The 23,660-nt window shown below is 39.1% G+C and overlaps 1 protein-coding gene across 1 annotated transcript in view; it reads left to right on the forward strand.

The window, feature by feature from the left end:
* The window catches only part of LOC126266749 (protein scarlet-like), a 123,504-nt gene that overhangs the window by 37,209 nt on the left and 62,635 nt on the right, over positions 1–23,660 (forward strand). Inside the window, exons 8-9 of the mRNA XM_049971253.1 lie at positions 1,288–1,465; positions 7,016–7,047. Of these exons, the coding sequence (XP_049827210.1) occupies positions 1,288–1,465; positions 7,016–7,047 (210 nt within the window). The remainder of the gene's footprint in view (positions 1–1,287; positions 1,466–7,015; positions 7,048–23,660) is intronic.

The following is a 23,660-nucleotide window of genomic DNA, read 5'->3' on the forward strand; positions in this document are numbered from 1 at the left end:
AGAAACTGATTTAAGAAGAAAGAAAAAATATGTTTTCCTTATAGACTACCCTATAGCATATGACAACATCTGTGCACACAGGTATTATGACTGTGGGACTACCCGGCAAACACTACCTCATTTGATGGTTGGCATGTTTGTCTGTTGACGAACACTATCTTGCGTAGTAGAGAACATGATCATACAGACATCTGCTGACAGTTTGTGTGATTATATCATGAATAGGATGGGAAAATAGTGGTTTGTTGCTTTAATTTTTGACACCAGTGTAGAATTTTGAAGGAATTCCATTAGGTCCTGCAGCATTGATTACTTTTAGCAATTTCAGCTGTTTCTCACCATCACTGAAACTAATATCTATATCACTCATCTATGCAGTGGTGAGAGGAGTAAACTGAGGCAGTAAAGAAAATGATGATTAATTGTGAAATTCAAGAGAGAACACTAATGCTTGAGAAAAATTTCCACCAAAGGATTTTGTGCTTTAAATGTAAGTAAATATAATAGTTACACAAATGCTAAATGTGAGCAAAAATATCAATTTACAAAAGGTGATTACCAGTTGTGCCAAAAACTTGCAAAGGAGGATTGTACAAACGAGATCATCACAGTACAAGTACATAAGATCATATGCCTGAAACATGAACATGAATACTATGAAAGTAATATAAGAAGATAGTGAAATGAGGCTCACAAAATGTGTACAGCAAACAAAAGCATGTAAAGGGAAAAATGGCTATGCATCTCTCAAAAATACTGCTTTCAATCTCTTTGTCAAAACTGTATAGAAGTATGAAGAATTAAGTATAAACAGTTCAGCAATAATAATCCTCAACATATGACTTATTGCTCATTTCCAAATATGCCAGGAGATGTCCTTTACCCCTTCCAGCCTGAAGTGCTGTTCTTCTTCCAACAGATTTTCTCTAACACTTGCAGAAATTTTCTGTCTACTCAACATCTTCACAGGAGATGCAGATGTTTATCACAATTCAAGGTTGTAGACATTCATGATAATGATAAAAATTGAAATCACAGTATAACTATTATTTAAATACCAATTGTGAATGTACTGAAACGTAACTCAACAATTTCTGTATATATTTTTTAAAAAAAATGTTTCTGTAAGTAGCACAAGCGAAACTTACTTTCTGAATGAATCAAGGATATCTTTTTGTAATTTTTACTGTATTTGTCTGTGCATGTTGTACCATCTAATATGTAATGAATGGGTCATTATCATCAGTACACATACTTCACTAATGAAATTCATGTATTTCTTTACAGATTAGGGTACATATGCCCAGACTCTTTCAATCCAGCAGATTTCTACATAAAACAGCTCTCTGTAATTACTGATTATGAGGAAGAATGCTTGAAAAACATCAGAAAAATTTGTACTGCATTTTCACAATCAGATTATTCAAAGGCCTTGGAAAAGAAACCTGACACTCCTCCAGCAGAGGTAAGAAATCAGTGTTAATGTAAAAATAATCACTACATGAAAAGAATCTAATGTATGTTTAACTAGCCTCCATACTCTCAAAAAATCAATTTAGCAAGTATAATCTGTTGAACATTACAATCCAAACAGAGAAGTAAGGGAGTAATTTAGAGTGTAATTGTCTCCATGCATAATGTATTGTAGTTAAATTAAGAAAAAACAGGGACAACTAAGTAAATTATTTCAAGCAGATAACCCAAAGCACTTTGTATATTAACATGCAGTATCTAGTCATAAAGTCAAAAAACTTCCATGCTCATTGGATCACTTTAATTTCAGTGGTAGTATGACTGTATAGAATGGTAGTGTGTCTGCTGAAGTTAAGAAAAGTGTGATTCTATCCATAAAGGTAAAATTAGAAGCTCCAGATACAAGGCTACCAAGAAAAGATATTCCAACTGTTTTGTATTATTTGTAAAACTGCTGAAGAAGCTGATACTCTTGCTGCTTAAACAGAAAGACTGTAGAGTGTTAATATTTGGTGATATCAATATGGATAATATATTTAAGAGCTAAATGTCAACTATCTGCTAAATACATTAAGATTTCTTAACTTTTATTACACAAACAAAAATTCTATATGGCAGTTAGTGTACCTGGATAGTGTAATACAAATTTTCGTTTTGACAAAACAGAACTTTCTATAGTCAAACAGAGCATATAGCAAATTTGGAAAAACTAGGAGACTGGTTAATGTTTTAAGCTAAACTAATTGATAAACATAATGAACCCAATTAAATAGGGAAAATATGATAACTTATAATGCAGGTATCATAAATGAACAAAAAGTTTTGGGCTTGTTAACTGAAAATTTTGATGCATATTGTCCTAAATATTACAAGGAAACATAAAATTAAAGACTCTATACTAACATACAAAATCTACAAGAAATGATGTACCTCATATCAGAATAAAATAATAATAATGATGGTAATCCTTTAAGGGTCAAAGCATACCAATGATGACAAGGAATGTATGTGAAAGGGAAAAGATTTAAATGTCTGAAAGTAGCAAAATGCAAAGGAAATGGCATGTACATACTGAACTCTGTGAATATTTGCAAAGTTAAACTGCATGACAATGAAATCCATCAGATACCAATTGTACCTAACATTCTAAATGCACATTTCCTAGTCACAGTCAACTGATACCAACATAGAAGAGAGAAGTAAGGCAGAGACACTACTGTCAGGACTAAAAAACAAACTAACAGACAGCTTTCACTACATTTGTGTGTGGAGAAGGTAAGTCAAATGGTCATTTGCTAAGCTCAGAAATTCTATATTACAGGATTACCATGGTACCTCTAATTATCTTATTAAATACATAAGAAAATAAATTATACTTCCAGTGACTAAGCTAGTTTGTAAAATATTAAATGAAGACAATTATGAAATGTTTCAAAATATCTGTAGTTCTGCCAGTTTATAAGACAGAAGATGCCGCATCTCTGGATAACTATTAGCCTGTTTCACTTATGCCTATAATATAAAAAATTTTGAATACAGGAAGTATAAGCAGCTAAGAAAGTATTTTGAATTTACAAATATACCTACCTCCTCAGAGATCCAGCCTATCAACAGTCAAAGCAATTGAAAAGTGGTGGCACATACATTTATTTTTAAAAGAAATATATAATCTTTGCAGAACTTTTGGATATAAGAAAAGCAATTGTTGTGATACTAGTATCCCATAATGATTTTGTCAAAAAACTTCAGTACTTTTGAGTAGGAGAGAATTCAGGCCTACTTAAGCAACAGAAAGTAATTGGTGAACATAAAAAGTAGTCACAAACAATGTACCTCACAGGTAGGTTTTGTATCTATCCTGTTCATTATTGATATAAAAGATTTACTTACGACTGTGTCATCTACACTGTGCTACACTGAAATGACAAAATACTAATCACATGTGATACCATCCTTAAAAATGTGCAACACGGAATGATGGTGCTGATGAAGAAATATATCAGTTGGTTTCAGGTTAATGTACTACAGATAAAGACATTAAAACTAAAGACATTATATTAAGTCTGAATGATCACAGTCATGATAATAAAACAATCAAACTACCAAAATTTGCCATAGGCCAAAAACACAGCTGAGGTATTAATGCAGTAAAAGTATGTGACAGACTGGTACATGTGGTCTGTCTGCATTAGTAAGTAACTACTATTATATGCATATTTCTTGTTCTCCCACTTCCATCTGAACTATGGGATATCAATATAAGATAATTCTGTAGGTTTGAAATTTGTGTTGATAAGACAATAGAAAGCTATCATTTGCATCACAACATTTAGAGCATGTAAATCATGTAGGTATTATTTCAGACAGCTGAATATAACAGTACCTAGTCCATTTAGACATCTGTGTGTAAAACTTAAGGATGATAGTAGCTTCTGCAAGATGTGTCACTGCCAACTTCTGCATTATGTGTCACTGCCAACAAGCATAGCTAAATGAAACTTGGTGTAACACCTCGGTTCAGTTTACAGTGGTAACAGCTACAGAAAGAATAATTTAAAATTAGGAATAGAATTTTTAGAGGGGAAAATAGTGTAGAATCAGAGTTCAGTAATTGCAGATCAAAATTATAGTATATAAGCAAGTAATTTAACATCTAAGTACAGCAAAGCCACAGAAGCTCCATCATGGAAAAGGCAATGATGTTAAACTCTTGTGATGAAAAACCTATAAAAAGGCCTGATTGTCATTATTGCCAACTTTTTTCCTTGATTGTTTTGTTAAAGGGTGGGGAATCCATGTCAGTCAGCAAGACAATAATTAGATTGGACTTTATCATGTCAAGATTCACGATAAGCTGTTGGAATATTACGGAGATTAAAAGTGATGTAGTGCACGATCTCTGACTGTTGGTAGCAATGGAGTATTAAGGGGATTTTAGGACTTTAGTGCTAGATTGGAACTTTATGGACATGTAGACAACAGAAACTCAAATTATCTGCTGATACGAGTCAATTCAGAGGTACTGGTAGTCAGATATTAACGTGTAGAGTTTTGAAAGTGTCGTGTGCCGTTAGTTGCAAATCTGGATGTAGAGCATGTGCATATTGGCATTTGCCAACTATTTAGATTCCTCCAGGCTAGGAATCGTTTAAATAGACCATCATCCATCACCATCTTAATCCTTGAATATAGAGTGAAAGTGAAATACAAGAGTGTTGTACTTATTTCATTTACCTAGTACTAATCAGTGAAGGTTTTATGGAACCAAAGCTATTCAGCAGTAAGTCAGCACCATGTAGTGGAAAGCATAGGCATCAACTAACACGTTAACTGAAGTGAACATTTACGTGTGTTATGGACTGCTTAATATGAACTTTTGTGACTCTTTGATGTACCCACTTCCTCCGAAAGGTGGCACAGGCTGTCTTAATCATAAAAGGTGAGAGTTTTAGCCAAGCAAATTACTAAATAAAAGTTATATTTACAAGACACACAGTAACAGCAAAACACGAGGCCCGCACCTCATCGGAGAGTCGTCGCTGTCACGTCGCGAAGTAAAGTCAGAAAACCTACCGATGATACGTATCTACAAGTAGATGTCGATATGGAGTACCTAAACAGGGAACCACAAGAGAGTTGGGGATGCTTCATTGGACCATACATAAGAAAGGACTACCACAGTATAGTACCGAAGGTAACTGAAAGAAATACACAATGAGACAAATAGGTATGACACTTTTATTCAAAGACAACAATTCACTGAAGTCACAATACAATGGTTTATAATGGCCCTCTGGACATTATAAAAGATGGGACATGATTCTTAATAGGTTGTGTCATCACTTTGGATGGCAATGCATGCTCTGTAGTGTGCTACCATGTAGCCACAAAGATGGTAAGAAATTCTTATTGTAGGACATTCCATTCCTCCACCAGTAGAGTTGAGAAATGCTGGATGGTCGTTGGTGCATGTGGACATGCTGCGATATGTCTCCTCACTGCATACCACACATGTTCCATGGAATTTAAAGTGGGGGAATGAGCGGGCTAATCTATTCATCAAATACCTTCTAGTTCCAAGAGCTCCTCCACCCATGCAGTTAGGTGCAATCATAAACTGTCATCCATAAAAATGAAGTAAGGGTCAAATGCACCCATGAAAATATGCACATGAGGAAGCAGTACAGTGGCACAATAGTGACTGGTGAGTACACTGTGTTCAAAGATTCAGAGGTCAGTACATCTAGCCGAAATTATGCCTCATCACACAGTGACATCTGGACTGTGAAAATGATCGTTTTCAAAACTGTTCCTAGGTGCATTATGTAACTCCATATGGCAAGAGGTGGCAACATGTAATGCACCCAGAAGCATTGTTGAACATGACTGTTTTGGTGGTCCAAGTGTTGTGGTGGGGAGACATGATGTTTCATGGGTGTACTGACCTCCAAATCTTTGAACATGGTACACTCACTGGTCCACATTAATGTTCTCCTTTCTCCTGTGCATCTTTTCAGGAATGCATTCAACCCTGACTTCATTTTTATGGATGACAGTCTCCTACTGCATTGAAATGTGCAGGAGAGAATATACTTGGTGAACAGATTTTCCTTCCCATTCCTCCACTTAAATCACATTGAGTATGTGTAGGATGCATTGGGCAGACATACTGCAGCATGTCCACATGCACCAATTACCACTCAGCAGTTGTCAATGGCGCTGGCAGAGGAATGGAATAACCAACCTTGTGGCCAGCATAGGAGTGCATTGCAGAGAATGCATTGCCAACCATTGCGATCACACACTCTATTGAGAACTGTCTTCCACTTTTGGATTGTCCAGGAGACCATTACAAATTGCAGTGAATCCAGTGCAGTTATTTTCTTTGAATAAAAGTGTCATTCTTGTCCATCACATTTCACATTTATTTCAGTTACTTTATTTACCACATTGTACCAGTTCTTTTTATGTATGTTTCAAGTATCTTCAAGCTATATTACTTGGCAGTGACACATCATATGGAAGTTATTTTCATCCTTAAATTTTGCACATCAGAGTATGTAAATGCTTTGTGTTTGTTAAAAACAACATAAATAAGTATAAAATAAGGATGTCAGTTTGTAACATTAAATTTATGTGTCATATGCTAGGCTAACACAGACTTTCATAATATTGGCAGAGACTTGTAACAGCTACAACTATCTTGGGCTTCTCTACTTCAACAAGTAATGTGAAAGTATCCACACAGCTTCAGTAAATAGATTTAGATCTAGAGTTGCAAAATGGATGAGAAGTAAAAGTTGTTAATATACTCAAGAATTCTAGGAATTATCTATGTTTTTATGGTAATGAACTAAGAATAAACCACAGAATGAATTATGTAACCAACTTTAATTTATGTATCTATTTCATACTAATTTATTGTACATATTGTCATTCACTTAGGTATTTAACTACCTCTTGGGCAAGGCAGATTACAATATAAAATGTTCAAAGGTGAATAAAGTTTTTGATATTAATTTTTTACCAATTTTATTTTCAGTTTCCCGTGGAACTTAGTAATTATACAAAAATGTAAGTATAAAACATGCATTCTAAGTTTATGTTTGAAGACTCAATCAGTTAGAATCCAGCACTGTGTTAATTTACCTGAGACATAATCAGTGAAATTATTTTGAAGGTCTTGGTATCAACTTTTGATGCTATCTAAGCAGTAATGAAACAAATTGATGCAAGTGAATAATTTGTTCTGAACTGAGACTTAATCAGAATCACCTGCCTTTTACAAGCAGTGTGTTCCCTATAGCACTATCTGAGCACACCTAATAGATCAGGATGTCACTTGTTTCTCTACATTCCTTCAAAGCTCCACAATGACTTTCTAGTTGTACTGATGAACTAGCATAATTTGGAGAAAGAAAACAGGAAGTTCAGCTTAAACACAATCTTAGGAATCTCACTGATATCATATATCCACTAGGTCATTTATATATAAATACTGTGAATAATAAATGTTGTATCACACATCCCTGAGGCACAAGTAGTGGTACTTTCACTTCATCCAGAATAGATGTCTAATATGATAGCAGTTTATGTGTGCAATTGTGCTGAAGCCTTTCTAGAAGAGAAGCAACCTGATAACAACTTATTCATTGTGTCTACAGCCTTCTGGACTGGGTGGAATGACAAATGAATTAAGTCAGCTGTTGGTCACATATCCAATGCTTGTACTATCTATCACAGATGCCACACTTTCTTAATAGAATCACTGATTTCTTTAGTTACTTTATTCTGGGTGATCAGTTAGATCAAGCTGGGTTCATTACATGGGCACCTCAGTAACTGAGCCGTCTTTTTACCTCTGAAGATTTATTGAAGCTACTTTTTGTACCTACTTAATTAACTACACATGCTGAGGGCATAACAAGATTCTACAGATTATCTAAAAAAGTTACTCCTGACTTGCTGCAGCAAGCCTTGAAAGAAATTAAACTCATTTAGGATATCTGCTGAATTTCCACTTTAAGTCACATCAAAATCTCATGAAACTATACACTGTGAAACTGATGTATTTTTTGTTATTGCTAGTATTTATTTTATGGGTATAAAGCCATGGTGAAAGGCATAATCTCTGCCTGAGGTTACATTTTTAGTGATGGAGACATCATCAGAAACTTTAATGACTTAGAGAGCTGTTACAGTCTCAGACTAGCTCAGAAAAATGAACAGTTTGGCTTGCTGAACTTGTCTGAGACTGTAACAGCTTTCTGAGTTATTAAAGCCTCTTGTGATGCTGAGTTATTAAAGCCTCTTATGATGTCTCAAGCATTGGAAGACAAAGCTTCAGGCAGAAAACTTCGCCTTGGACCATAGTCTTATGCCCATAAAACAAATATTGGCAATAATGCAAAGTCTGGGTGTGAAAAACCTATATTCTGTGATTGATGTACTTCATTGAAACTTGACACCATATCTGCCTTTGTTGATTTTCATAGTAAATTTATATACAAAGTCAAAGTTTTGAGATTCTTATTGAAGAAGTCTGCACATCACCTGACCATTGTAGTCCTTCCTATGCTCAAGGTAACTGTATGATAAATAACATTTATTTGAATTATTCATCCTGAGAAAAACTTTTGAGTGAGCTAGCTTAACAAATTGGAGGGGAGTCAGAAAGATGACTTAGTAATATAATTTATGTGATGTGTAGAAGATTCACTGGCAACAATGTTGTATGAGCATTATTCTGAAGAAATTGTCAGATTCAGAACAAAAGTTAGAAATGGAGCCAGAGAATACATGGTGAATAGTGAGAGAGACATCACTATCTCATAGGACTACCTATATCACTAGTACACAACTATCATTCCTAGAGCAGTTACCTGAGCTATAGGCTATAATTGGGGGGTTTAAAGTATGACCATGATAGCACTGATTTTATGAATACAATTTAAACTCACTGATCTCCTTACTGAGTGAAGTGGTGCAATGGTTAGCACACTAGACTCGCACTCAGGAGGATGAAGGTTCAAACCCACATCTGGGCATCCTGATGTAGATTTTCTGTGATCTCCGTAAATCACTTCAGGTGAGTGCCAGGATGGTTTCTTTGAAAAGGGCACAGCCGACTTCCTTCCCCATCCTTCCCTAATCTGATGGAACTGATGACCTCCCAATTTTATCCCCTTCCTAAAACCAACCAATCAAATCTCCTGAAGTCTTTATATCCATATATAAAACCCCATGGCATGTTAGTAGTCAATTTTACCAAGTCAAAATGATTCCTAATGCAAACTGACATTATTTATTTTGGAAAAAGCTGGAACTTGTGACACTACAAAATGCAGAAAGGCAGGAATTTGTTTCATTACTTAAATTTTGCTTATCTATGGTATGGAAAGTTCTGATAGAACACAAATATAATGCAATAGTATATGAAACATCGTCACCAGACACAAAGAAGAATGAAGACTTGCTAGCTTTTGGATAAATTCTATAAATAACTAGGAAACACATTCCTACATGCACACACACACACACACACACACACACACACACACACACACACACACACACACACACCAGTTTGTGGAGCTATATTGTTCTGCCTGAACACACAATTCCGGGATTGCACTTCGGGTGGTGAACATTGTTGGTCATAGCCTAGTCTCTCACGTCAAAGTTACAAACTATTTCTACTATAATGATGGAAGCTGAAAAATCAATTAAAATTTGTACTGTGTCTAGGACTTGAAGCCAGATCACCTTGCTTGTTAACCACATATGCTATCCATTACACCACCACAGCATTACAGCTAGCATAGCTGGATGGACTAACCTATTCCAATGCCCTCCATAACACAAACTTCAGTTCACATCTTCAGCTTATTTTCCCCTTCTTAGATCATCACTATTGCTGAAGACATGAATTGAAGTTTGCATTTGGGAGGGCATTGGACTAGAGTAGTATGTGCAGGTATATTAGCTGTAATGGTGTGGTGGTGTGACAGCTAGCATACCTCGCTCCTAAGTAAGGAAACCCAGGTTCAAGTCCTGGGCACAGCACAAGTTTTAGTTCTTTCTTCAACTTCCATCATTATAGTAGATAAAGATGAGATATAAGTGTCATCAGGAAAATGTAATTACACCAGGTCCATAGATGCAAACCATTTCCTTCACCACTCTACATCACTGCCACCTTATTGCCACATGAACCTCACCCACGTGGCACCCTCCTGTGCGCTCTAGAGGACACCTTCCTAGCCTCCCCAAACCCTTCATCTGTTTCAGATTCAATGATGCTATCTTCATGATCTGGATCCAGGGTCAAGACATCCTATCCTCCTTCTTCCACAGCCTCAGCATCTTCTTTTACTTCACCTGGTCCTCCTCAGTCCCTTGCCGTGGTCATCATATCCCTGTCGAAGAGCTCGGTTCAACATTTTCCCAGTTCACTCACCCAGCACATTCTACTTTAGTCCTGTCCCAGTCTTATCCTATCCCATCAGGGGCAGGGCCACCTTTGAAAGCAGTCATGTCACATATCAGTTCTCCTCCAGTTTTTGCACAGAAGTTTGAGTGGAATGACAACCAATCACCTGTGCACTAGAAGAATGGCAATTGCTAAACTGTAGTCAAGAACAGAACTGACCAGTTATTGTCAGAATGTCCTGCTGAGCATAACATGCTCAAGTTCAGTGGCTACATAACAAACTTGCGCCACCCAGATACTTCCCTCTAGCACCACCTATTCTGAACTACACAGATGGGTATTATCATTGCAACACATCCTTCCATGCCATAATCCTCCTGGCCTCAATATCTACTAACCCACTGCACCCACAGCCTCTATCTATTAGTGTTCCCTTCCTGTCCTCTCCCTCCTTCCCAGTCCATGCCTTTGCATTATTGTCATCATGTACCACATAAACTCACTTATACCAGCACTGTTCTGGGACCATCAATGGTAGGCTTTCAATATCAGGGTGAACCGTTAGCCATGGTGCATTTCAGTAGCAGCAGATGGAATTGGTTGATACAATGATGCCCCAAACCTCTTGATGTGTCAACAGATGTAAGGAGCCACCCATGGTTGTTAACCACTGTAGCCAATGTCTACACAATATTGGACCATTTACACTTACCTACACTGATGAGCTCAAGAATATTGTCTGGTATGCTGGCCCTAGGGTCCTTCAGACTGTGGGACCAGAAGATGAAGGAGATTTCATGGTTGTTTCCGTTGGAAGAAATACACTGGGCTATGGTCAAGGATGGGAGTAGTCCTGTACATAGTTAGGAACATCATGAGCACTGCTGTCATCATAGTGGTTCTCATTTCTTTTAACATTTCCTGCTTAAATGTCTGTAACATATGCTCTGCTTCATCATTGGTAGATTGGTGAAATGACAGACTGGATAGGTGTGATATGATGCTGGTGGTGCAGAATCACTTGAAAGTTATTGCCATGAATTGCGGTCTGTAGTCCAATATGATAGTTTGGGGAAGCCCTTCACTGGCTAGAACTAGAACAAGCACATTAATTGTGTTGTCTGTTGTGCTGGATGCCAAGCTGATCACTCATTGGTAATTAGAGTATGCAACCATGACTAGTAACCACACAGAGCCCGGAAATGGGCTGATTAATTCCAAATGCATGTCTCCCAGGGGCAACTGGGGATAGGCCACAGGGAAAAAGATTTGGTTGGTGCAGCCTGATGCCAAGCACAAGTGAGATAGCTGCACACCATGGCTTCGACACCCTTGTTTATACCTGGCCAGTAATCATGTTGTTGCATTAGGCCTTGACACTTCCCAGTGCCCTCAACAAGTAGTTGCAAGACTTGAGGATGCGGGGTGTCCAGGATGATGACACAGTGAGTATCTGCCTCATAGGTCATGAGGAGGAAATCAGTGATGACTAACAGATGGTGGTAGAGGCCAGCCCAGGTCCAGAGCACTGGATTAATGTTCTTTAAAAAGTACACGGGCCATCCTTGGCGCACATAATGCATGGCTCACTGTAAGATTGGGATGCAATGAGTGTCTGCAACAATTTGTGCAACTGTAATGAGAAAACCCATCCAAGGTCTAGATCTACATCTACATATACATACAGGTAGATACTCTGCAAGCCACCATATGGAGCATGGCGGAGGCTACCCTGCACCACTACTAATCATTTCCTTTCCTGTTCCACTTACAAATAGACTGAGGGAAAAACAATTCTCTATATGCCTCCAGATGAGTCCTAATTTCTCATATCTTATCTTTATGATCTGTAGACATGATGTATGTTGGCAGCAGGCTTCAAATGCTGGTTCTCTAAATTTTCTCAATAGCATTTCTCAAAAAGAACATTGCCTTCCCTCCATGGATTCCTATTTGAGTTCTCAAAGCATCTCCATAACACCTATGGTTTGTTCAAACCTACCAATAGAAAATTTAGCAGTCTGCCTCTGAAATGCTTCGATGCCTCCTTTACAGGTCAACAACCACTCTTTCCTAAAATTCTTCCAATGAAGCGAAGTTGACCATTCACCTTCCCTACCACAGTTCTCACATGCTTGTTCCATCTCATATTACTTTGCAACATTACACCCATAGATTTAAATGAATTGACTATGTCAAGCAGGGCGCTAGCAGTGCTGTATCCAAACATTACAGGTTTTAGCTTCCTACTCACTTACATTTTTCCACATTTAGGGCTAGCTGCCATTCATCAAACCAATTGGAAATTTTGTCTAAGTCACCTAATATCTTCCTACAGTCACTCAACTTTGACACCTTACCATACATCATGGTATCATCAGCAAACAGCCACAGACTGCTCCCAACCTGTCCATCAAAGCATTTATGTATGTAAAGAAGAACAGCGGTCCTATCACATTTCCCTTGGACACTCCTGATGATACCCTTGTCTCTGATGAACACTTCATCTAGGACAAAATATTGGGTTCTATTATTTAAGAAGTGTTTGAGCCACTCACATATCTGTGAACTTATTCCACATGCTTGTACCTTCATTAACAGTCTGCAATGGGGCATTGTGCCAAATGCTTTCCAGAAATATAAAAATATGCATAGGTCTTCTGCATTTTGCATCCATGTGGAAACATGAGATTTCCTGCTTGTCAAAGACTGGAGAAGGTTCCATGAGTAGGAAAGATGGAGCATCTACATTTGCGTGTTGCACTGTGACTTTGTATTTAAGGGTATAATAAGTGTAGGAGCACAGGAAAAGTGCCCAACACTGGAGATCTTGTGCTGTCTGTGACTTTGTATTTAAGGGTATAATAAGTGTAGGAGCTCAGGAAAAGTGCCCAACACTGGAGATCTTGTGCTGTCTGTTCTGGAAGGATGGTGCTTGACCCAAAATGTGCTACCAGATATTTGTAGCCCATAATTAAAGTGAACTTAGTTCTGAATGACTAAACATGAAATTTATTAATAGGAAAGACATTTGCTAAAGCTTCCTTTTCTATTTGTGACTAGTGCTTTTACATGGGTTTCAGCATCTTTGATGCATAGGTGATCAGTTGCTCAGAACCATCAGCATTCCTATGTGCCTTCACTGTTCCAGTGCCATATGAAGAGAAATCTGCAGTTATGACCAGTGGACATGATGATGAAAATGGCTTAAGTCAGGGTGCTGAGTGCAGTATATGCTTCAGCTGTGGGACAGCATGTTCACAGACAGCCATCCACCTCTAGTGAGTGCCTTTCTTCTGCAATTGCTTTAGTGGGTGTGTGATATGGGCCATTTGTGAGAGGAGGTCTGCATAATAATTCACCTTTGCTAAAAAAAAGACAGCAGCTGCTGTAAGTTTTGGATGTTGGCATAGAAAGTTGATAGTGGTGATGTTGCAACCAGTAGAATGGATATTTTCTTTGTTGAGCAAGTGACCAAGATATTTCTCAGGAGAATGGAAGCACTGGCTTTTGTCTAAGCAGAACTTTGGCTTAGCATCATGCAATGTAGTGGATAGGGTACATGGTCCTGATGTGTAGCACCCATGACAATAAAGTCATTGAGATAGTTAGTGCAAGTTGGTATGCATATGGTGAACTGTCCCAGATAGCTCTGGAAGATTATAGCTCTGGAAGATTATAGCTCTGGAAGATTATAGCTCTGGAAGATAGATGAAATGGAAGAGATCTCAAAAAGCAAATGATTGTACTTGTATAATCTGAAGGGAGTGTTGATAATCATGATGCTTTGTTACTCCTAAACCAACAAGATCTGCAAACATGTGTCAGCAAGGTCAATTGCAGAAGAATGTTCTCCTCTAATAAGCTTTGTGAAGAGGTCTTCTAGGCATAGTACAGGGCAGGTTTCAACTCATGCCTGAGCACTGATTGTTGTTTTAAAACCTCCACATAGCCATAGGGAGCCATTGGGTTTCTTTACCACTACCAGAGGTGTGGTCAAAGTGCCAGTTTTAACTAGTTGAATCACCTGAAATTTTTTGAGGTGGTCGAGTTCCTGCTTAATGACTGGAATGGACTGTGTTCAGCAGAAATGAGGCACTGTGTGTGGATGCAAGGATATATGAGCCTCAAATTCAGAAATGCACCCCAAGTCAGGTTTCAAAACAGGGGCAAAAGTGGCACAAGGTCATAGAGTTCCTGAAAGGGAACCACATCAGATACAACCTAAGCATCCTCAGTGATGTGGAAGCCAAACAATGAGAAAATATTTAGACCAAAAATATTTCAAGCTGAGTGACTACCAATAAGAAACAGCATTATCAGCCATATGACCTTGTAGGCTGTAATAATTGTGAACTGACCCTGGAGATGAACTGAACTGTCACCACATGCTACCAATGTGCATGGTGGTGGTGATAATTCTGAGGAACCCAGATGCGCAATTGTTAAAATGTAAATTTACCAAGAAAATGGTAGTTCCTGTTTCCAGCTGGAAACAGTTGTCTGTTTCATAACTGTGGACTCTATAAACAACTTGTTAATAAAAGAGTCACTGGGGGAACTACTACCTTAAGTTCATGCACCATTTTCTGATGTGAGGAGCTGGATCTAATTGCCCTGTCAGTTCATGACAGACTGTTCAGAGATATTCAAATTTTCTAAAACTGATACAGTGAACTGAGTAATCTGGAAAACCTGCAGGTGATCGTGTTGTGACGCAGTCTAGGATGATGGAAGACCCTGTTGCCCACACTGACAGGGAATGACTGGCTCTTCAGAAGCCATCAACACATCTGAAATTGACAGATCATGACACCACACTCTGGTAAGTGGTTATGAGTATTTCACACTCCTGGGCATGATGTGGCATATGAATTGGTGCTAACTGTCGTCAAGCCATAAAGTTTGCTTGTGCAATTTCAAAAGATTGCATGATTGTCACAATAACTTCCAGTGGTGGGTTGTCTACCTTAAAGTCTAACATGCATGCTTCCAGGTTGAGAGCCAACTGGATCGCTTGGTCTCAGATTAATGGGTCTGCATATGAAGGTTTTCATACTAGGCTTGCACAAGTGAAATCACAATGATGACTCAAAACTCATAAATCAGTCACTCAAGAGCAATATGACTGATCAGGTTGCTTCTGATTTTGATGAAATCTGAGCTGCAATGTGATAACATTGAATTGCTGCCAATAATAATTCAAAAGTAACATTCATGTCTCCATGAATGTAAAAGTGACTGGATTTAAGATAGGCACAAATTTCTTAAGTAAGAGTTACCATTGAAATATATCATAAACAAAGATTCCAAGACTTACGAAGCGGGAAAGCGCCGGTAGATAGGCACAATAAATAAATGTCTGCTTGTGTCTGTGTATGTGCAGATGGATATGTGTGTGTGTGCAAGTGTACACCTGTCCTTTTTTCCCCCTAAGAGAAGTCTTTCCGCTCCCGGGATTGGAATGACTCCTTACCCTCTCCCTTAAAACCCACATCCTTTTATCTTTCCCTCTCCTTCCCTCTTTCCTGAAGAAGCAACCGTCAGTTGCGAAAGCTAGAAATTCTGTGTGTGTGTTTTATTTATTGTGTCTATCTACCGGCGCTTTCCCACTTGGCAAGTCTTGGAATCTTTGTTTTTAATATATTTTTCCCATGTGGAAGTTTCTTTCTATTTTATTTACAGTTACCATTGAAAGAATGATAAGTGGAGAGCATCATCATTGCCCTGAATGACATTGAAATGCTACTTCAGCCACTGTCAATACATGTCCCTGTCCTCTTTGGTACTGTTAAAAGGTAGAAATGCAGCCTGGGAAGTGACTACTGCTTGTATTGGGTGGGCACCCAGTATCCACAGCTGATCCTTCAGCAGCTGAATTTATTTGATGGAGCAACGCCTTTTACTACTGCTGTTATTGTTAATGTTGCTGAAACTGTTATTGGAACTGCTGTTGCATTTTCTGATGCACTGGAAACTACTGCTACTGCTGTTCCAAGAGTTTCACAACCTTAGCGTCCTTGGCATGCTGCTAACCTTTCACCTCATTGTCCATTATTGAGACCAGAGTTGGACAGGTCAGAAATGACTCAAAGGAACCCACTGAGGCCAGTTCAGCTGCCCTGGAGGTAATTGACAGTGGACTTCTGAGTGAAGATGGCCAAACACACAGTGAGGAAAGGGAAAAGTGGAGATGTCACTGCAGAAATAAACAATTCAAGCAAGCCTAAGCGAGTAGCTTGAGACATAGTGAGCTAGAAAGCTAAGAACAATGGAGCATGTTGACTAGTGATACAAATGTGAGGTGAATATGCCAATGAAGGTGGAGGTGTGACATGGCAAGCTGTATATTGGTGCCTTGAGTACTAATTGGCCAGTGAGATGGTATGGAGGCACATCGAGTTCTGCACTGTGCAGCATTAGTACTTGTAGCCATAACAGTGCTGTCAATCAGCCATGATAGAGTCCCATGTCTTCTGATAGCCTTTCAAAGCTTCTGGGATGGAATTCCAGGATAATATTCAAATAAATTAAGAGAGGGCAGCAGGGTGATCTCATCAACAACCACTGATATTTCAAGAGGAGTGAACCTCGCTGTTTTCAAGGCAAAACTGCAACTAGTAAGTGCTGTGGAGGGGAATTTAAAACCTTGGTTCTCATAGGAACTCTGGAAAGCTGAAACAAGCACACACTATAAATACCAGAGCCACCACAAACCAAAGATGACTGACATCGGAAGCTATCAATAGTGAAATAATAATCAGTGAGTGAGGTAGCATACTCTCTGTCCCACTGTTTTTTGATGAGGTAGACAGCAGGGTTTGAAACAGAATTCAAACAAAAACTGTCATCTATATTTATGAGGTTACTTGCTAATTTCATTTCAACAGCTTTCTTAATAAAGCTATCCCAATACCTGGAAGTCCATGGCAGAATCTCCATTTTGTTATATTCCATAGGATGGCCAGTGCCAAGAGAATGATCTGCAATGGTGGATTTTCTCACCTGTTGTAAGGATGTGTGCCACTTATCCTCAGTACAAGGATTCTCCACAGTTCTGATAGTCTGACCAGTAAATGACACGCCACAATTGTGAGGAATACAGTAGACACCCACCTTACACAAACCAAGGTCATCCTTTATGGAACCTAAAAGGGCTCTGATCTTAGATGGTGGTTGACAAACGTATTTAACATCATATTTCAACAAAATATGAGCAACCGTATTTAAAATGTTCCCTGCATAAGGCAAAAGGCCATAGACTTTGGTGTCACCTCGGTATTATCATCCTGCACCTGATGCACAGCTGGTCAGTAGTATAATACATGTCTGATCTGTCCTTCACTGTAACCACTCTGATGAAAGGTAACTTCAAGATAGGCTAACTCAGTTGACAAGCTCTCAGGGTCCTGTGATGACATGGGCCATGTGAACCCAGGTATGAAGTACCCCTTCATGTCGAGTCAGATGGTGACAACCTGCAGATACAAGTCAATGTGAGTAGGCTTTCTATAAATGACATGTCCCAATGTATTACAAAGCAAAGTCCAGTGCATGCCATACCAAAGGTCCATCTATGACAAACAGAGTCCACAGTGTAAACACCTTAGCCAAACCCTCAGTACACTCACCATACACTCCACAAATTTCATCACAACTGACTCAGACTTGCCCTGGACCAGCTTATATACCAGGTTATGGCATGGTCTTATCAAAGGGCAATCATAATGTTAAGCTCCCTCTAGGTAAGTGTTGCCACAGCAGTCAACGGTAATGTTGCAGCAGCTATGCAGTTTCCATAGTGATGTTGGATTGCATCACTACATATCCTCCTCACGAAAAAATGACCCCTGAGTGATAAGATGCAGATGGTGGGTGGTCAGGAGGGGCCAGCAGTGGGAAAGGAGATGAGTCAATGTCCATGGGAATCACTGTGGAAGGCTGAGGCAGGATGAGGCTTGATAGAAGATGTACAGAGATTGTACAAAAATATGGAAATATAGCAAGAAATGCATGCTTGGACATAAATGCAGATGTTAGCCAAGCCTACCAGTTGTGCTTTTGTATGTGACCAAGAACAGCACCTATTCAATGTTCTCAATGGGTTGCTAGTGTCAGTCTTGGTCAGAACAGTGTTCTGTGTATTTTTAAGTGTGTTACGTCACAGCTTATTGAATTTGAATGTGAGCAAATTGTTGGTGTTCATATAGTAAGTTCTTTCATAATGAAAGTAACTGATTTGTTTTGTATTTCAATATGCACCATATCAAAGATGTATAACACATACAGAGTAAGTAGAAAAACATGTTCACTAAGTCACAACATGGAAAAAAATGTGTGTTGAGCGATTGTAACAGACAGTAATCGAAGAGGATTGTAACACAAACTAAGACGAAGACAGCTACAAAAATCACTATGCAACTGAATGTTGCACTCACAAACCTTGTCAATACCAAAATAACATGAAGGGAGCTCCAGAAGAAGGAAATTTAGGGAGGGTGAGCTGGAATTACAAAACCACTGATCCTTGATGCAAATGCATGTAACAGGAAAATGTAGGGCTGAAGCCAGAAAACATCAGCTATTGAGAAATGGAAGTAAGTTATTTGGTCAGATGAACCTTGTTTCCACACTGTTTCCAACCCTTACCAAGTTTTTGTTTTAGTCATAATGTAGGCAGCTGTATCGTGGTATTCCATGGGCTCCATGGGTACTCGACAGTGTCAAATTACTGCCAAGGATTATGCAATCATTTTGGCTGCTCAGGTCCATCCCATGGTACAATGTTTGTTTCTCTGTGGCAAGGCTGTGTTCCTTGGTGATATGGTCCCTGATCACACAGTTTGAATTGTCCAGGACTGATTTATTGAGCACAAGGAGGAATTATTGCACCTCCCCTGGGCACCACACTCAGCAGATCTCAATGTTATTGAGCCTTTTTCAGGACTTGTATTTATCCATTCCAAGATCAGAGGGAGCTATTTTGAATGCCAAAAGTTTTCCTGCAGCATGTTGATCACAGTAATGTGTTGGGTTTTTTGTTTTTCCATGTTTCTGTCCAATCACTGTAAAATGCTGGTATATAGCAGGGCTAATGAGTTTCTGGAAGGTAACTGATTATAATGCTCAAGACCATATGGCATATTCAACACAAGGTAAGCTTGTGGCATTGCTTCTAAGAAATTTGAAAATATGCTTCTGTAAGGTCACTTTTATGGTATAAAGTGCCACAGCATAATTTTGTAAAGACTTTATCACCAATAAGTCTCAGAGTGTCATTGGGTTTGCTTACTGTTACCAGGAGAGAGGCCCATTGACAATGAGGAATATGTGTTACAATGTTTAAATGTGTACATGAGTGAGTCTATCCTGCTATGGATTTTTTTGGTGGGGGTGTCTTTAGTTTAGAGCCAAGTGATATATCCCATCCCAATAGAAATATCACATGGCAATACATCAGACTCACAATTACAGAGTTTTATTGTAAACGAAATACATGTCACACAGGCACTGCCACTGGCTCTATCATAATGCAATCTGTAACTTCCAAAGAAAGAAACTTGAGTCTTGTTGAAGAGTGTGATCAACAACAAAGACAACTCCAGAGTTCCATGCAGTTTAAGTCCATAATTTTGACCACATTAAAGTCTGAAACATAGCATAAATTTTCCCAATTACTTGATAAAGTTAAATTCTGAAACAGAAATCAAATACTAAAAGTCTGGAGTCTTAGGGAGATGTTAAAGTATAAAAGTTGCTACAGAATCACAGCACTTGGAATTTCTGGCTTCATAGTCCCAATAAAAGAACCAGAGAAATTGTCTAAGTCCAAGCAAATACTACCAGCCCTAGATCTGACACTGTCAAAGTCGTGAAGCAGTAAAGAAGCAGAGTGTACCAACACTTTCCAGAGTGGGACCATTATGTTGACAAAGTCCAGTCCCTCAGTGATGTGCCTAGTGGATAGGCATCCACCTTGTAGTGAGTGATGTCCTGGCAAGTCTTTCCAACATTGCTTGATGCACTGGCACTGTCTTATGGAACCAGACCACGAGCCTAAATAGTTGCCTCACATAGTTATACCCCATGTGTGATTGACTCCATCTGATTTCTGTGGATATAGTAAATAGTTCAGTCTGCTTGCATTGATCATAGCTGCACACATCTTGGTGTGTTGAACTGGCTACTGGTGCCATCATCTGTTGGCCTGGCAGTGCAACTCATTGGTTTGAGTTTCCACAGCCTCTGGTCTGTCGGCAAGCAGGTCTTGGTACTGCTGCCATGATATGCGTTGTATTGGTAGCTGTTTACACCTGCTGTTCATGTTGCCACAGCACCAAGGGCACTGGGTTAGCTGTGGAAAACGTGGGGCAACTGTCACTTTAAGAGTGTCAATTTCAAAATCAGTTCTCCTTCCTAATCCAAGTGAGAAGATTTGAGCATATCTATCAAAGAGAGTCTTTCAGGAAGCACAAGGCCTTCTATGGCCTTGTATAGCCATGGTCTTGTATGGCTTGCACTGTTTCATGAACCATAAATCCAAAAGTGTAGAAAGAGACTATCTCAAAAACATTGTTCTCTATTATGTCAGTTAGCACCAGAAAATTTACTGTGTGTGATGATTGCAAGGATTGCAAGTAAGTAAAACTTTCCTAGCTAGGGTACATGGCAATATCAATAGCCTCAAATACAGTGATGTCCAAAATTGAAGCAGAAACCCCCTATTTCCACATCCTGAGTCTAATTCATGATACAATCATACAAACTGTTAACCATATGTCTGTACAACCACATTCTACACGGCAGATGACAATCCAGTCAATGGATAACAATGCCAGTGATGTCATCAGGGTATCTGTGAAACACGGTTCTCTTTGCCGGATTGTCCCACATACACAATTCCTATGTACACAGTTACAGACAGTGCAGTATAGTGCAGAGAAGGTGCCAACCAGGTTCTTTGCAGTGGAAGGCCATGGGAAGAATGGAAGAATGACAGTCGTAAACTGATGTGGACCAGTGGCTTAATGTGAATCATTCTGCTGTTTATCATATTTGGCAACAGTTTATAGAGATTGAAACTGTATCTGAAAGGCCAGGGTGGGGCTGTCCACCTGTAACATCAGAAAGAGAGAACCATTACGTGGCTGTAAAAGCACTACAGTACCATCTCAGTACTGCATGGCAACTGTTATCAGACCTCACAGCATCCACTGGACTTGTTGTATTGAGCCAAACAGCATACAAAAGGCTTTGATAGAGTGGCCTTCATTATTGCAGATCTACTGTACATGTATCTCTGATGCATCTTCACAGAAGGGAACAACTAGAGTGGAGCTGTCAACAAACCACATGGACAGTTGAACAGTGGGACAACATTCTTTCCACAGATGAGTCCCGATTTGGTCTGGACAGTGATTCTTGATGGATTTGATTCGCATCTGGAGGGAATGTAAAACGTGATTTTGTGACACAACCATTGTGGAAAGAGACTAATATCAAGGATGTTCCCTAATGGTGTTGGCAGGGATTATGTTGACCACTCAAATACCTCTTTGTGAAATTGGCAAGGTTTAACAGCTGTCAGGTATCATGACGAGACCTTCAGACCTCATGTGCAGTTGTTGCAAAGTGCTGTGACCCCAGATTTTGTGGTGTTGGATGATAATACTTGACCTCATGGAGCACAGGTGGTTGATGTTTTCCTGGAAACAGAAGATGTTGTACGCACAGTGCGGCCTGCTTACTCTCTTGATTGGAATCCCATATAGCACATCTGGGATGCACTATGGACATGGGTTTCATCATGTCAGCATCCACCAACCCCTCTCCAAGACTTGTGAGCAGGACCGCAGGGAGAATGGGCATTATTGCCTCAACATGAGATTGGTGACATCATTCACAGCATGCCCCATTATTTGCCAGGCCTGTATTGCTGCCAGTGGTGGTCACACCTCATACTGAATGCATTAATTATTGTCAGAATGTGTAAATCTGTTAATTTTGAAAAAAAAAATTAAGAAAATTTTTGTCTACCATTATGCATGTAGCAGTTGTTTATGTTCGGTATTCTTTATATTGTTTCTACTTCACTGTCACTTGTTTATATTGTTTTGTGGCAACTTTTTTTTTCCCCTTGTCATCAGTCTACTGACTGGTTTGATGCGGCCCGACACGAATTCCTTTCCTGTGCTAACCTCTTCATCTCAGAGTAGCACTTGCAACCTACATCCTCAATTATTTGCTTGACGTATTCCAATCTCTGTCTTCCTCTACAGTTTTTGCCCTCTACAGCTCTCCCTCTAGTACCATGGAAGTCATTCCCTCATGTCTTAGCAGATGTCCTATCATCCTGTCCCTTCTCCTTATCAGTGTTTTCCACATATTGCTTTCCTCTCTGATTCTGTGTAGAACCTCCTCATTCCTTACCTTATCAGTCCACCTAATTTTCAACATTCATCTATAGCACCACATCTCAAATGCTTCAATTCTCTTCTGTTCCGGTTAACCTAAATTCCATGTTTCACTACCATACAATGCTGTACTCCAGACGTACATCCTCAGAAATTTCTTCCTCAAATTAAGGCCGGTATTTGATATTAGTAGATTTTTCTTGGCCAGAAATGCCTTTTTTGCCATAGCAAGTCTTCTTTTGATGTCCTCCTTGCTCTGTCCATCATTGGTTATTTTACTGCCTATGTAGCAGAATTCCTTAACTCTATTGACTTCGTGACCATCAATCCTGATGTTAATAAGTTTCTCGCTGTTCTCATTTCTACTACTTCTCATTACCTTCATCTTTCTCCGATTTACTCTCAAACCATACTGTGTACTCATTAGACTGTTCATTCCGCTCAGCAGATCATTTAATTCTTCTTCACTTTCACTCAGGATAGCAATGTCATCAGTGAATCGTATCATTGATATACTTTCACCTTGTATTTTAATTCCACTCCTGAACCTTTCATTTATTTCCATCATTGCTTCCTCGATGCACAGATTGAAGAGTAGGGGCGAATGGCTACAGCCTTGTCTTACACCCTTCTTAATATGAGCACTTCGTTCTTGATCGTCCACTCTTATTATTCCCTCTTGCTTGTTGTACATATTGTATATGACCCATCTCTCCTTATAGCTTGCCCCAACTTTTTTCAGAATCTTGAACAGCTTGCACCATTTTACATTGTCGAACGCTTTTTCCAGGTCAACAAATCCTATGAATGTGTCTTGATTTTTCTTTAGCCTTGCTTCCATT

The sequence above is a fragment of the Schistocerca gregaria genome, chromosome 4 (genome assembly GCF_023897955.1).
Source record: "Schistocerca gregaria isolate iqSchGreg1 chromosome 4, iqSchGreg1.2, whole genome shotgun sequence".
NCBI lineage: Eukaryota > Metazoa > Arthropoda > Insecta > Orthoptera > Acrididae > Schistocerca > Schistocerca gregaria.